The sequence below is a fragment of the Hyperoodon ampullatus genome (genome assembly GCF_949752795.1).
Source record: "Hyperoodon ampullatus genome assembly, chromosome: 8".
Taxonomy (NCBI): Eukaryota; Metazoa; Chordata; class Mammalia; order Artiodactyla; family Ziphiidae; genus Hyperoodon; species Hyperoodon ampullatus.
Genome location: NC_136921.1, coordinates 30,375,223 through 30,387,319, shown reverse-complemented (window position 1 = coordinate 30,387,319; position 12,097 = coordinate 30,375,223). Strand labels below are relative to the sequence as shown.

The window sequence follows — 12,097 nt, the reverse complement described above, 5'->3', positions numbered from 1 at the left end:
GCATGGAATCCACATTAAAAGGAAGGAGGCTTATTAGGCTGAAGAATGTTTGCTGAATCAATGAATGAATTCAATATTACCACTTGGCAATAACCATGAATCTCTTAGAAGATGGTCAGTACCAATGTGCCAACTTAATAGATAGCAAGGATATGATTTTGCCTATTATCACAATGTAAAATAGTAATATTCCACTTTAATTTCTCCTTGAGCAGTCACTAATCAGAATTTTTGAATTCATTAGTAGCTAGGCTAAAGTGGAAATTATTACATTAGAATTTTACTTTGGTGAACAACTCAACTGTACTCTGGTGAACAGAATATAACACACCAACATTTAAAGAACGTTTAGCTTTGCATAGGACTTGCAATTCCCTTTCCTCATCTTGTCTCCACAAATATTACTCTGGGAATAGGCAGGACAGGTTATCCCTATTATCAGGTGAAGAAACCAAGTCTTAGAAGCAGTCCCCAAGGCCACACACAGAGTTGGCTGAGAACAAGACTTCTGTGCTTCTCTGTCCCAGGTTCAAACTTCACTTACTTCTTCCAACACTGGGTAATTACTCCTTGAGACACTTTCATACCCCATTCTAAAAAACCCACTTTATCAATCAATCCATTAATTCCTCCATCATGCATCCATCCATTTTATTACTTGGTCCGTCAGTCATTCAACAAACACTTATTGAGCATTTATCACATTCAGATATTTTTGCAGATTCTGGAAATACAACTGGAAACAATAAAAGTTTCCTCCCCCGATGGAGCTTACATTATCGAAAAAAAATTAAAAGTGAAATTTGTATAACGACAGATGCTGATGAAGTGCTTTGAAGAAAAATAAAGCAAGGGAGGAGGATTGGGAGTGCCAGAGTGGGGACAGGGGCTAAAATGATAAATGGGTGGTCAGGAGAGGCCTTAAGGATGAGATGACATTTGAGCAGAACTTTGGCAAGTATTTAGGAGGTAGGCATCAAGTCATACAGAGAAATGGTCTAGGAATATGAATTCTTTAAAGTAAAGGTTTACGTCTTAAGAGTGGGGGGATCTGGCTTAGTCTTATGGGGAGGAGGAAGGAATCAGGGCTGGAGCACAGAGGTTGGTGGGGAGGTGACACTGGAGAGGTTCCCAGGGTAGCTCAAACCTTCAGGCGTTTTCTAAGTCATCTTACAACTTTTAGATTTTAGCTTAAAAACAGTGGGGAGCTAATGGAGGGGTTTAAGGCACAGAAGTTTGGGAAAAATGAGTGTGTGAGGAATGTCATCATATTTTGAATTTGTAAAAGGTAAGTCAGGCTTCTGTGGCCAAAAGAAATGCACATAAGAGCATGGATCTTTGTGTTCTAACTATGAGAATGGAGGAATTTAGACAAGATCTCAAGTATTCAATAAATCCAGCTGATTACTTGTCCTAGTTTACTGTCATTCTGTCAGGGAAAGGTGAAATAAACGGCTTGAAGAAGACAGATGAATTGGCATCTGATATCTTTGTTTCTATTTTTAAATTTAAATTATTGGTACTCTATTAAAGCTATACATCAAGATGATATCCAAATTCTCTAACTTCAAGAATACATTGGGGCTTCCCTGGTGGCACAGTATTAAGAATCTGCCTGACAATGCAGGGGACACAGGTTCGAGCCCTGGTCCGGGAAGATCCCACATGCCGTGGAGCAACTAAGCCCGTGTGCCACAACTACTGAGCCTGCGCTCTAGAGCCCGCGAGCCACAACTACTGAGCCCACTTGCTACAACTACTGAAGCCGGTGCGCCTAGAGCCCGTGCTCTGCAACAAGAGAAGCCACCGCTCTAAGAAGCCTGTGCACCGAAAAGTAGCCCCCGCTCGCTGCAATTAGAGAATAGCCCACGTGCAGCAACGAAGACCCAATGCAGCCAAAAATTAAAAAAAAAAAAAAAGAATACATTGCTAACCACCTGCTAGGAAAATGTGGTACAGGTATAAGGCATGGCATCTAATGCGAAGTCAACATGTATTTTTTCCCTTTAAAGAGCTGTAAAAATACATTAAATTATACCAAACTGTAAAAAGTGACAAAATGACCACAGAAATAGCATCTGGGATCGAGATGGAAATATGCTGGTAGATGTCTGAGAAAAGTTTAGAGAATTACAAAAGAAATTAATAAATGAATACCAATTTGATTAAAGTGATCTATTCTTATACTTCTGGTAGATAAAATAAGAGTGAATGAATTATTCTGGGTTTTTTTCTCCCAGAAGTCTGATGATCATAAGCCCATGGAAACAGTACCTCTCTCCTTTATCTTCTGAAATGTTAAATTATAAAGAAGTAGTTACTTCACTTGTTAAGGTCATGAAGACTTTTAAAAAGTCATCTTTAGGCTGGTGCTCAGGTATGTGATGGGCGATCTCAGATATCAGTGGTGCTGGGATATCCTTTGAGATGACCCTCTGTAGCATAGTTTGGCATTCTGAATTTTGAGGATTAACAAAATTCACAACTTTTGATGCAATGGTTTTACTTGAGAGAATTTATCTTAATAAAATATAAGAAAATGCGTGTGTAGGGATGTTGACTACAGAATATTGGTGGGGGACAAAGTTGGAAAATAACCAAAATGTTAAGGGATTACTTGTGAATTATGGCACTTCCTTATAAGGATAAGAGTGAGGTCATTGAAATGATATTTTGGAAGCTAATGACAGGGAAAATGCTCTCCATTTAATGTAAATGGAGAAAAGGATGAAAAGTTGTGTCTGCAGCATAATTCCTGATCTGGTAACACTGAAATGTGAATAGCACTCACCTGTGAGTGATGGAATGTGTCTTTCTTTTCCTTTTTAAAAAAATAAGTATTAATTCTGAATTAGGCTTTCAAAAGTAACCCAACAAAAAAAGAAAGATGTTGGAGAAAGTTATTCAAATACTCTAATATTAAAAATCTTCTGTGTCTGCCTGAGGTCTTTAGTTGGGATAAATCTAAATGATTGGATGGGCCACTTAAAAGTATTTTTGTCTCGTGTTCTACTTTAAAATTAAAGGTCGCTTCTAGAGGGGAACAGCATCTTTACCCCTCCCCTGCTTGCTGGCTGCATAACCCAGTACCCAGGCTCTGGGCTGCCAACCTGCACGACAGTCACTTGGAGACACTCACCTGGCCTGTGCCTGGTTAGCCACATCTCTTGGATTCACCTGGTCCAGCAGCCACTGCCTTCTCGCAGCTTCTTTCCTCCTACAGCGCCCTTGGAGCAGGTTGTTTCTGAGAGTCCTGAGGAAGAGTTTTGTATTGTCTTTTGCTGACATCTGCTGGAATGACCAACAGAACAAATGGTGTCAGATCAGTCTTAAAGTGGTCTTCTTTCCTTACTTGGGTGGATTGGCAGCCATGGAAGTTTCTGAAATTATTTCACTTATCGTGATGTCCACAGAAAAATCATCTTACTTCCTTACTACCTGAATTTCTTCACATCCTCTCTCTATACACATACATATAGTATATGTTTCCAAATTAAATACTCCCCAACTTCTGCAAAAACTCCTCTTCCTTAGAGCAACCCAGGAATGGGGAATGTTAAAGCTAGAAGAAGGTATGAAAGAGGACTAAGTCTGTGGTTACTAATTTGGAGGATTCCTCTGAGATTTTATTTCCAGAAAAATCCTCATACATTTAGTCTTGTATAAAATATCAGTGGATTCTCAGACCACCTGAAGTCCACCCCACATGTAAGGCAAAAGGAAACAAAGCAACGAGTCCTTTAATTAAAAATATTCAACCCTTGAAATCTAAAGTGTAATAACAAAATGACCACATGGTGTCAGTGTAATATCGATAAGCCCTATTTCTCCCCAGACTTTAGAAACAAGAGGATCATAGGCCAATAATCTGAGGATCTGGGTTAATAAAATTTAGTAAAGCAATATCCATTGAAAATTATTTGGCAAGATTGAGGCACATGACTTTTGTGGACCATTCATGGTAAAGAGAGAATGAGGGGAGAACTGTCCTCAGTAAAGGTAATTAATCAATATTTTTCACTATTGTGAAATTTGGGGATGAGGCCATCTGCATGGAGAAACTGATTCATACTCAGTGATGAAAAGAGAGTGTTCTTTCTGGAAAAATTGAAATGCTCTCTGCTTTAAAATTATCCTATTTCTCTTTTTTCTTAGCAAGAGCTGAATTCTCTTGCTGAGTATTATAATTTTCTTTAAAAAATTTTGAAAGTCAGCTATGAAGTCTTAGTTTTACACTTTTCCAGTCAAAACTGAGATAGAAATCGTTCTCTTTTGTTTTTCCTAAGGAAAAAATTACTTGAATTTTCGTGCTCAGGAAAAGACATGTTAAAAAAGAAAATTCCCGAAATGTACTAGCAACTAGAGGCCTTGATGCATCATTTTACCAAACCAGGGCTTTTTCTTTTTAATCTGTATCCATTTCCAATGCCTCTCCCCTCTTACTGCTCAGATATTTTCTAGTACACAGTAGGAGTCAATGGCTTCAGATTAGACTCTGGCCTTTTCTTATCCCCAAAAGGTTTATTAAAATCTACAGTGTAAAGAAAGTATATGTATATTGAGAGATATTTAAGGTTGAGCTTGCCACTTCCTTAGTCTTAAATATTATATGTATGAAAGGAGCAGAACCTGTGGTTTTCCAGGAGGGAAAGTTTTTAAATTGCTGTAGCTTTCACTGATAAGATTCATGAATAGTTTGGTACATGGCATTAGATGTTACCTGGATGCAGTTCTCAATCACAGGATGAGACTTCTGGTGGGACTTGCTCTGAAGACCAGATAAGAAACACACCTGACAGATGTCAAAGTTGAGACACTTCAGACAGCGGTATCTGCCAATTAAAATGGAAGTGTGACTTACATCACTAGTAAGTGAGCAAAGAAAGTATTATTCAGGTGGAGAATGAGCATCCTAAAATACACAGGAGGTGTCTGAGCTATCGAGTGAGTATAAAGTTGTCTTCTTTTGGGTTTCCCTGGTGGCGCAGTGGTTGAGAGTCTGCCTGCTGATGCAGGGGACACGGGTTCGTGCCCCGGTCTGGGAAGATCCCACATTCCACGGAGCGGCTGGGCCCGTGAGCCATGGCCGCTGGGCCTGCGTGTCTGGAGCCTGTGCTCCGCAACGGGAGAGGCCACAACAGTGAGAAGCCCGTGTACCGCAAAAAAAAAAAAAAAAAAAAAAAAAGAAAGTTGTTTTCTTTTGTTGGCATTTTTATAACATGACATTAAATTAATATGGTTTTGTCAACAAACTATCATATAGACGCCTGATTCATCCTCTCCACCCCGCCCCCAAAATACCAAGTGTCTTTTATATGCAGGGTATTATGTGCTACAACCTTTAGGATAGACCCTTAAGTCTGCAGCCACATTTGTGTAGCTGCATAATTCATTCAGGTAATTTGAATTTAATTGCCAACTTAAAGAAAACTGGGAGATTTCCAAAAAGTTTGAATTCTAGCTTCTCTGGAAAATGTGTGAGATATGATGATTTTGGACCTGCATTCTTGTGTGGTGTTGGGGAAAATAAAACCATAGATAAAGAATCTAAAATAAATGTGTCATTTATCAGAAATTTGTATGTAAGAAAGAATAATGTGGAAGAGAGGGAGTTCCTCACCAGCCAAGACTGAGTGACCACCACACCCAAGTTTCTTAACACATCAGTGTTGCAGACTTTCTGTTATAGACAGTTACAATCTTAAATCTCCTGTGATCAGAAGGACAGGCGGAAATCTTGAGACACTCTGGTAGGGAAGGGTGTCTCTGGGCACTCAGGGAACATGTTGTGATATTGGGGAGGGCTGGTGAGACCTCATAGTCATGAATTAGTAACTTTTAAGGATGAGTGGGGTCATATTGTTTGTCTGCAAAATATCAGGGATCTATACTTTTTTTCCTGCTGTTTTAACTCCCTTCTTCAACTACAGAGGATGCGGCATAAAGTAGGGTCTTCCCCATCAACGGCAGCAATGGGTGAGTGCAAGGGGGCAGCTACACCTTTAAGCCAGTCCATCCCCAGACTACTGCCCTCATTTATACTCCTTGCCTTGCCCCCAATAGCATTTGAGTTTTCAACCCCGGTCTTCAAAGTTATAAAACTTAAACTATGACAAGATTCCTATGCTCTTCAAATTTCATATCTGGCTGCAAAGACATGATATGGAAGCTTGAGGTACTAACTAGCAAATTTAGGTACTGTGTGATGAACTGCTGAGTAAGAGGCATGGAAAATACATGCTGTAGAAGAGATGGGGGAGATCCCTGGGAGCTGGTATGGTCTGATAACTTTTTCTGGAAGAGCTGAGACTCATGCTAGGCATAGAATGCTGGGTGGGAGATTAAAGTAGAGGAAATCCCAGGTAGAAGGATGAGGAGGAGTAAGGTAATGCAGACTGGGGTGAAGAAGAAGGGTTAGCACTTTTCAGACCTATCAGACCTACAGGTAACTGTGGAGAATGGAGGAATAAAAACTTGCAGTGGGGCTTCCCTGGTGGCGCAGTGGTTGAGAGTCCGCCTGCCGATGCAGGGGACACGGGTTTGTGCCCCGGTCCGGGAAGATCCCACATGCCGCGGAACGGCTGTGCCCGTGAGCCATGGCCGCTGAGCCTGAGTGCCCGTAGCCTGTGCTCCACAACGGGAGAGGCCACAACAGTGAGAGGCCCGAGTACCGCAAAAAAAACAAAACAAAACAAAACAAAACAAAAAACTTGCAATGTTCCTGAGGCCAGATGGCAGAAGGGCTTCTGACCAAAGTCATTGGAAGGCAGAGCAGGAGGATGCAAATGCCATGAGACCAACTCTCACGGTCCTTGTTCACTGCCGTCCCCGACACCTAGTCCCAGGGTAGGATATTAATACAGAGTGTTGAAGGGCTATCGCAGTAGCAAACATTTTTGAGCCCTTACTATGTAGCAGGCAGTGGACATGCACTGACATAGTTAATCCCCATGAAAGTTCTTTAAGGCAAGGCATCCTTATTATTATCCTCATTTGAAGAAACTGATTCAAAGAGAGTTTAAGCAATTGCACAAAGTTACACAACTACGTAGTAAGTGGTAGCATTAGATTTTGAGCCCAGGGATACCATCTAAATGGAGAGCCAGCTATTTTAACCCCTGTTAATAGACCACCAAGGCAGGAGACTTGAGTCTGAGTCACATGCCACTGTTACTAGGTGACCTTGAAATGGAAACTTAAGCTCATTGTTTTGAAGATACCTGGAACAACGCAGGTTTTCAAAGAACATTAGTTGAACGAAATTAAATGAATGACAGTTTCTTCAATGAAGAAAATGGGGCTAGTAAACCCTGCCTCTCGGCCTTGCGAAGTTTTTACAAAGCTTTGAAAATTATTCAGCATGCGTAACTTGGGAGACATGAAGTCTATAACATAAAGTATTTTTTATAAAGATGATTTGATGAGCCACCTGTCCTGGCTGCTTTATTTAGCATTACTGTATGGTTACAGTTGACTCGTTAGGACAATACACTGACCCTAATCTTGGCTTATGTCCTCCATGCTCTGAAACTACCGACAGGTGTGTGAGAAAGGGTGCAATATGGATAATGAGATTGGCCTGTTGTTGATGGCTTTACTCATAGAGAACCAACTTTTTTCCCCTAATTTCATTTCAAAGTTACATGGCTATTAAAGAGCATAAATGTGACACATTCTGCTAAAATTGAACACTTGGCTTAGGAACAAGCTCTGGTCTTTGTAGCTTCTCTTACTTTAGGAGGTCAAGTCTTTGCCCTCTTCCTGCTATACCTCCGGATCTGCAAACACTTCTGTTCTAAAATGTCTTTATGAGTCTCACTGAAACTAAAAGTCTTGAGGCTATTGCTGGAGTTTTCTGAGAGCCAAAAGCACAGGTTTAAGGTTAGAACTGTGATACATTCAAGCAACTTCTAATAGACTCAGAAGGTTACAGCTAAAAGAAGCCTAAGTCATCGTTTGACCCACCTCTCCTCTTGCTTACAAAGAAACCAAGGTCTAGAAAGGTTAAAGGCCATGCCCAGATCACGCAGCTGTCTGCATATATGAGAACTGTACATCGCCTCAGATTTCTAGGAGGAAGGGTAGGTCACACAGTGGCATTTCTTTTTTGTTTGTTTGTTTGTTTTTTGGGTTTTTTTTTGTGGTACGCGGGGCTCTCACTGTTGTGGCCTCTCCCATTGCCGGAGCACAGGCTCCAGACGCGCAGGCTCAGCGGCCATGGCTCACGGGCCCAGCCACTCTGTGGCATGTGGGATCTTCCCGGACCAGGGCACGAACCCGTGTCCCCTGCATCGGCAGGTGGACTCTCAACCACTGCGCCACCAGGGAAACCCCACACAGCAGCATTTCTAAGAGGAAGCTTACTCTCACTCTCAATAGATAGGGACATAATCTAAAACTTAAAGTATGGCACTTCTAGCCCTCTGCCTTTGCTTTTATTTTATTTTATTTTTTTTGAGTGACCTGAGCAAGTCCTTCAAATTCTGTGAGACTCCTTTATAAAATAAAGATAATACATGCTTTATGTTACACATAATGCTTTTGAAAAAATATTTCAATGTAAAAGTTGTATTTTATATAACTGCAAAGTGAATTCTGTACCTAACCCAGTGCAGAACACATAGTAACTGCTTAAATAATACTTGTTTATTGAGTAAGTCAGTATGATATACATATAACATGGAAAATCATATTCATGTTTGCCCACTGTCCAATAAAAAAAGGTTTATTTTTCATTGTAGTATGCAGATTTCTTTGGTTTGGCTTACTTGGTTTCTAACAGTTGGGGCCATTTTTATGTTTTATTGTTTCAACTTGAGTTATTTGTGAAGAGTTTGTCATGAGTGAAGTTTCAGTGTGTCCTCAGAATTCTCGGCAAATCCAATTCATTTTCTCAGCAAAATTAAAACCTGCTTTCCAGTTTCTTAGTGGACCCAACAGACCTATTTTATATCAGTCCTCCTGCTCCTCCTGAGCACCCCCTTTTTTACCTGTTTTGAGCTCCCCAGTTGCCCCAGCTCTTCAATCCTACCCCATCTCCAGCCCCTGTTACACCCATGTTCGTCCACCATGGTGGCCCCCCTGCCTGGCCCACACCTGTACGCTTCCTTCTCTTCTCCCCATCTTTAATAATAACTCGAATTTCACTTCTTTATTGTTTTATTGACAAGAGAACTACAACACCCTTTCCCTAATATGGGATTTTGACTGTCATCCTCAAAGCTGTGGAAAGGTCTGAATCTCCAGTGTCCAAACCTAGCTTTCAAATCTACCTTTTCCTTGAGACCAGAGAAGCTCTGGTGTGAGCTGCTCCCACAAAGCCTCATCATTCCTTTGGGTTCAAGGAATGTTCTCAGTTGTCTGCACAAGGTGGCAGCAGAGCATCACGGTTGCAAAGCAGGCACCCTGGATTCGGTCGGTAGCCTCTGCCACTTGCTAACCATGTGAGCTTAAGGTTAAGTTATCTAGTGTCTCTGCAAATTAGGCATAATAATACCACATTTATACAGAGTTGTAACAGGCTTTACATGAAATGATGCATGTGAACTACACAACCTAACGCTTGCTCAACATTTAACAAATGTAACAAGGTCCTACTATATTGCACCAAGAACTATAGTCAATATTCTGTGATAAACTGTAATGGAAAAGAACATGAAAAAGAATATATATATGTTTAATGGAACCACCTTGCTGCACAGCAGAAATTAACACAACACTGTAAATCAACTATACTTCAATAAAATTTTTTTAAAAAGCAAAGAATGTAAACTATTGTTATTATTATGGATGGTTCCAAAGTATTTAACAGCATTTTTTGGTAACAAAAGACAAAAAAATTTCCCCTTAAGGAACAAAAATATCTAGCAGTCAGAGTATGTGTCAATAGAACTTAATATTCCATTAATTACAGAAGGTAAAATAAAATTTATTATAAGCAGGATCACTCATACAGGAAATTATTCACCCCCCCAAATCAACTGAGTTCTAGATGTGTAAGAAGGACCACAAAAAAATCTGGAGAGATGCAGCTCCAACTCCAGACCCATTTGGAGAGTGACGGTCCATGTAATAGTGATGAATGACTCTACCTCAGTCCTGTGATGGGGAAGTTCCTGCAGATTCTACATCGAACAGGGTGAGTGACCATTTCAGTGGCTGACAGTCGGTAGCAGGTCGGGAGCCACAGGAGGATGGGAGGCTCAGATTGTAACCAAGATAGGAATTTCTCTTCTTTAATTGCTGAGCTCAACACCTGAAAAACAAGGGCACACTCAGTTGTGTTTCTAGGCAGAACTTTGGTCTCTTGTAGAGATGAAAATGTATTTTCATCTTCTCTTCTGGCTCTGTTTCTGTAGGCTCTGCTTAAGAAGTTTATCACATGCAAATTCGGGGCAAGTCTACCTCTAAATTAGGTTGTCTAGGATGCAGTGTAGAGTAGTAGGTCTGTGATTTAAATGGGTCAGCAGTGGTGTCTGCCCCCCAGGTCCAAGGGACATGTGAATGGCACTCACCCCTTGGAAACAGCTGCGTGTAGCACTCTCCACAGAGCACAGAGCTCGACTTTCCCCCATGACAGTCGGGATCTACAAGAGGCAAGAAACCCCACGTCAGCGATCAAGAAATGGAGAAATAGGTGGCCACCAGTCATGCCTGCGCGGTGGTGCTTACGGCCATAGCATCACAAGTATCTGTTGTCTGAGACTGGATGAGCTGTCTCAGTCTAGGCAAACAGGACATGTGTGGGTTTTGTGCAGTGTATGAATAGAGATAATGAATGAACAAGTGGGAAGAAGTGGAGCTGGGAGGAGGAGTGAGAAGAAAGTCTGGCAGTGGGGGAAATACAGGGAGGGCTTGCATTGTTTCTCTTCTTTTGACCCCAGTCAAATATTTAATCTTTCTTTGCCCTCGTGCACCTATGAATTACAAGTAACGACGATACTGTATTAAAGTTCAGGGCAGTTTTAAGGAAACCTTTGCAAACACTTTCACGTTGTCTCATTTTAACAAATCCCAATTTCTGAGGTAGGGCAGTCATTATCCTTGTTTAAAGCAAGGAGTAATTGAGATCTGATATTTCATCCAAGGTAAAACAAGCAAGCAAACAAACAAACAAACAAATGCAAGTTAGCTGCAGAATTGAGATCTCACTCCAAGACTCCTTACTCTGTTGAGGGGTTTTCCCAAAGCTTCGTCACACCCAGACCTGATGTATATTCCAATGGCTTGATTTACACTACCTCACTCAATAGTTTCCACCTTTCAATCAGTCCCATTAAGGAGTTTAACTAAGGGACTAAGAACCCCTTGTGACTGCCGAGATGGCTAGGGACTTGGCCCTGACTTTATCTATATGCACACATACATGTACCTGTCACCTCCATTTATGCCCATTTGGTTGTGGGTCCCAGTTTCACATCTGATGTCTTCTACAGCACAGTCTGTCAGCAGGCATTGCTCCTAAGCTCAGAAGTAATTTCAAAGACCCCCCCTGCTGAGTCCATCAACTCGAATAAACATTCTTCTAATCAGGAAAGTGGCACTTAGAGCCACTTTGCTGACAATTAGCCAGACAGAAGTCAACAAACATTTGCGTAATCCTGACAAGACGGCTTGTACTTTAAATTGATAATAACCCCATCACCAGCTGAATAAGTACTATGCATTATTTGGCTTTTGTCTGAAAAAATAACTCACTAACCATACTTTGACCTGAGAGTGCTGATGAGCTAACTGGAGCATTTATTTGGATGGCGTCCTTGAGCCCTGAGAAAGGGGTTTAGCCTCATTTGTAAAATAAGGAATGTGGATCAGATAGGACCCACTTGCCAGCTCTGTGATTCTGACACCAGTCAAAAGAAAATTCACTTCTGTAGTGGGTTCTAACCTACACTTTTGGCTTTTAAGTGTGTGCACAAAGATTTTGTGGATTAATTGCCCATTGACTAATTTCTTGCAGGTGTTCTAAGGAAGGAGGCAGTGTGGCTGGATAGCATGCCAGCACAGGCAGAATACCACTTGAAATGATAATTATGATTCTTGGGGGAGGGATTGGGATTACACGGTAGGGTCTGGAATTTTCTATGGGAACCCATCT

At 41.1% G+C, this 12,097-nt stretch overlaps 1 protein-coding gene across 1 annotated transcript in view; it reads right to left on the bottom strand.

Moving 5' to 3' along the window:
- The window catches only part of DYTN (dystrotelin), a gene marked incomplete at both ends in the record, with an annotated part of 49,962 nt that overhangs the window by 20,694 nt on the left and 17,171 nt on the right, over positions 1-12,097 (bottom strand). Inside the window, 4 exons of the mRNA XM_079710677.1 lie at positions 3,140-3,288; positions 4,721-4,832; positions 10,092-10,255; positions 10,515-10,586. Coding sequence (XP_079566803.1) covers positions 3,140-3,288; positions 4,721-4,832; positions 10,092-10,255; positions 10,515-10,586 — 497 coding nt within the window. The remainder of the gene's footprint in view (positions 1-3,139; positions 3,289-4,720; positions 4,833-10,091; positions 10,256-10,514; positions 10,587-12,097) is intronic.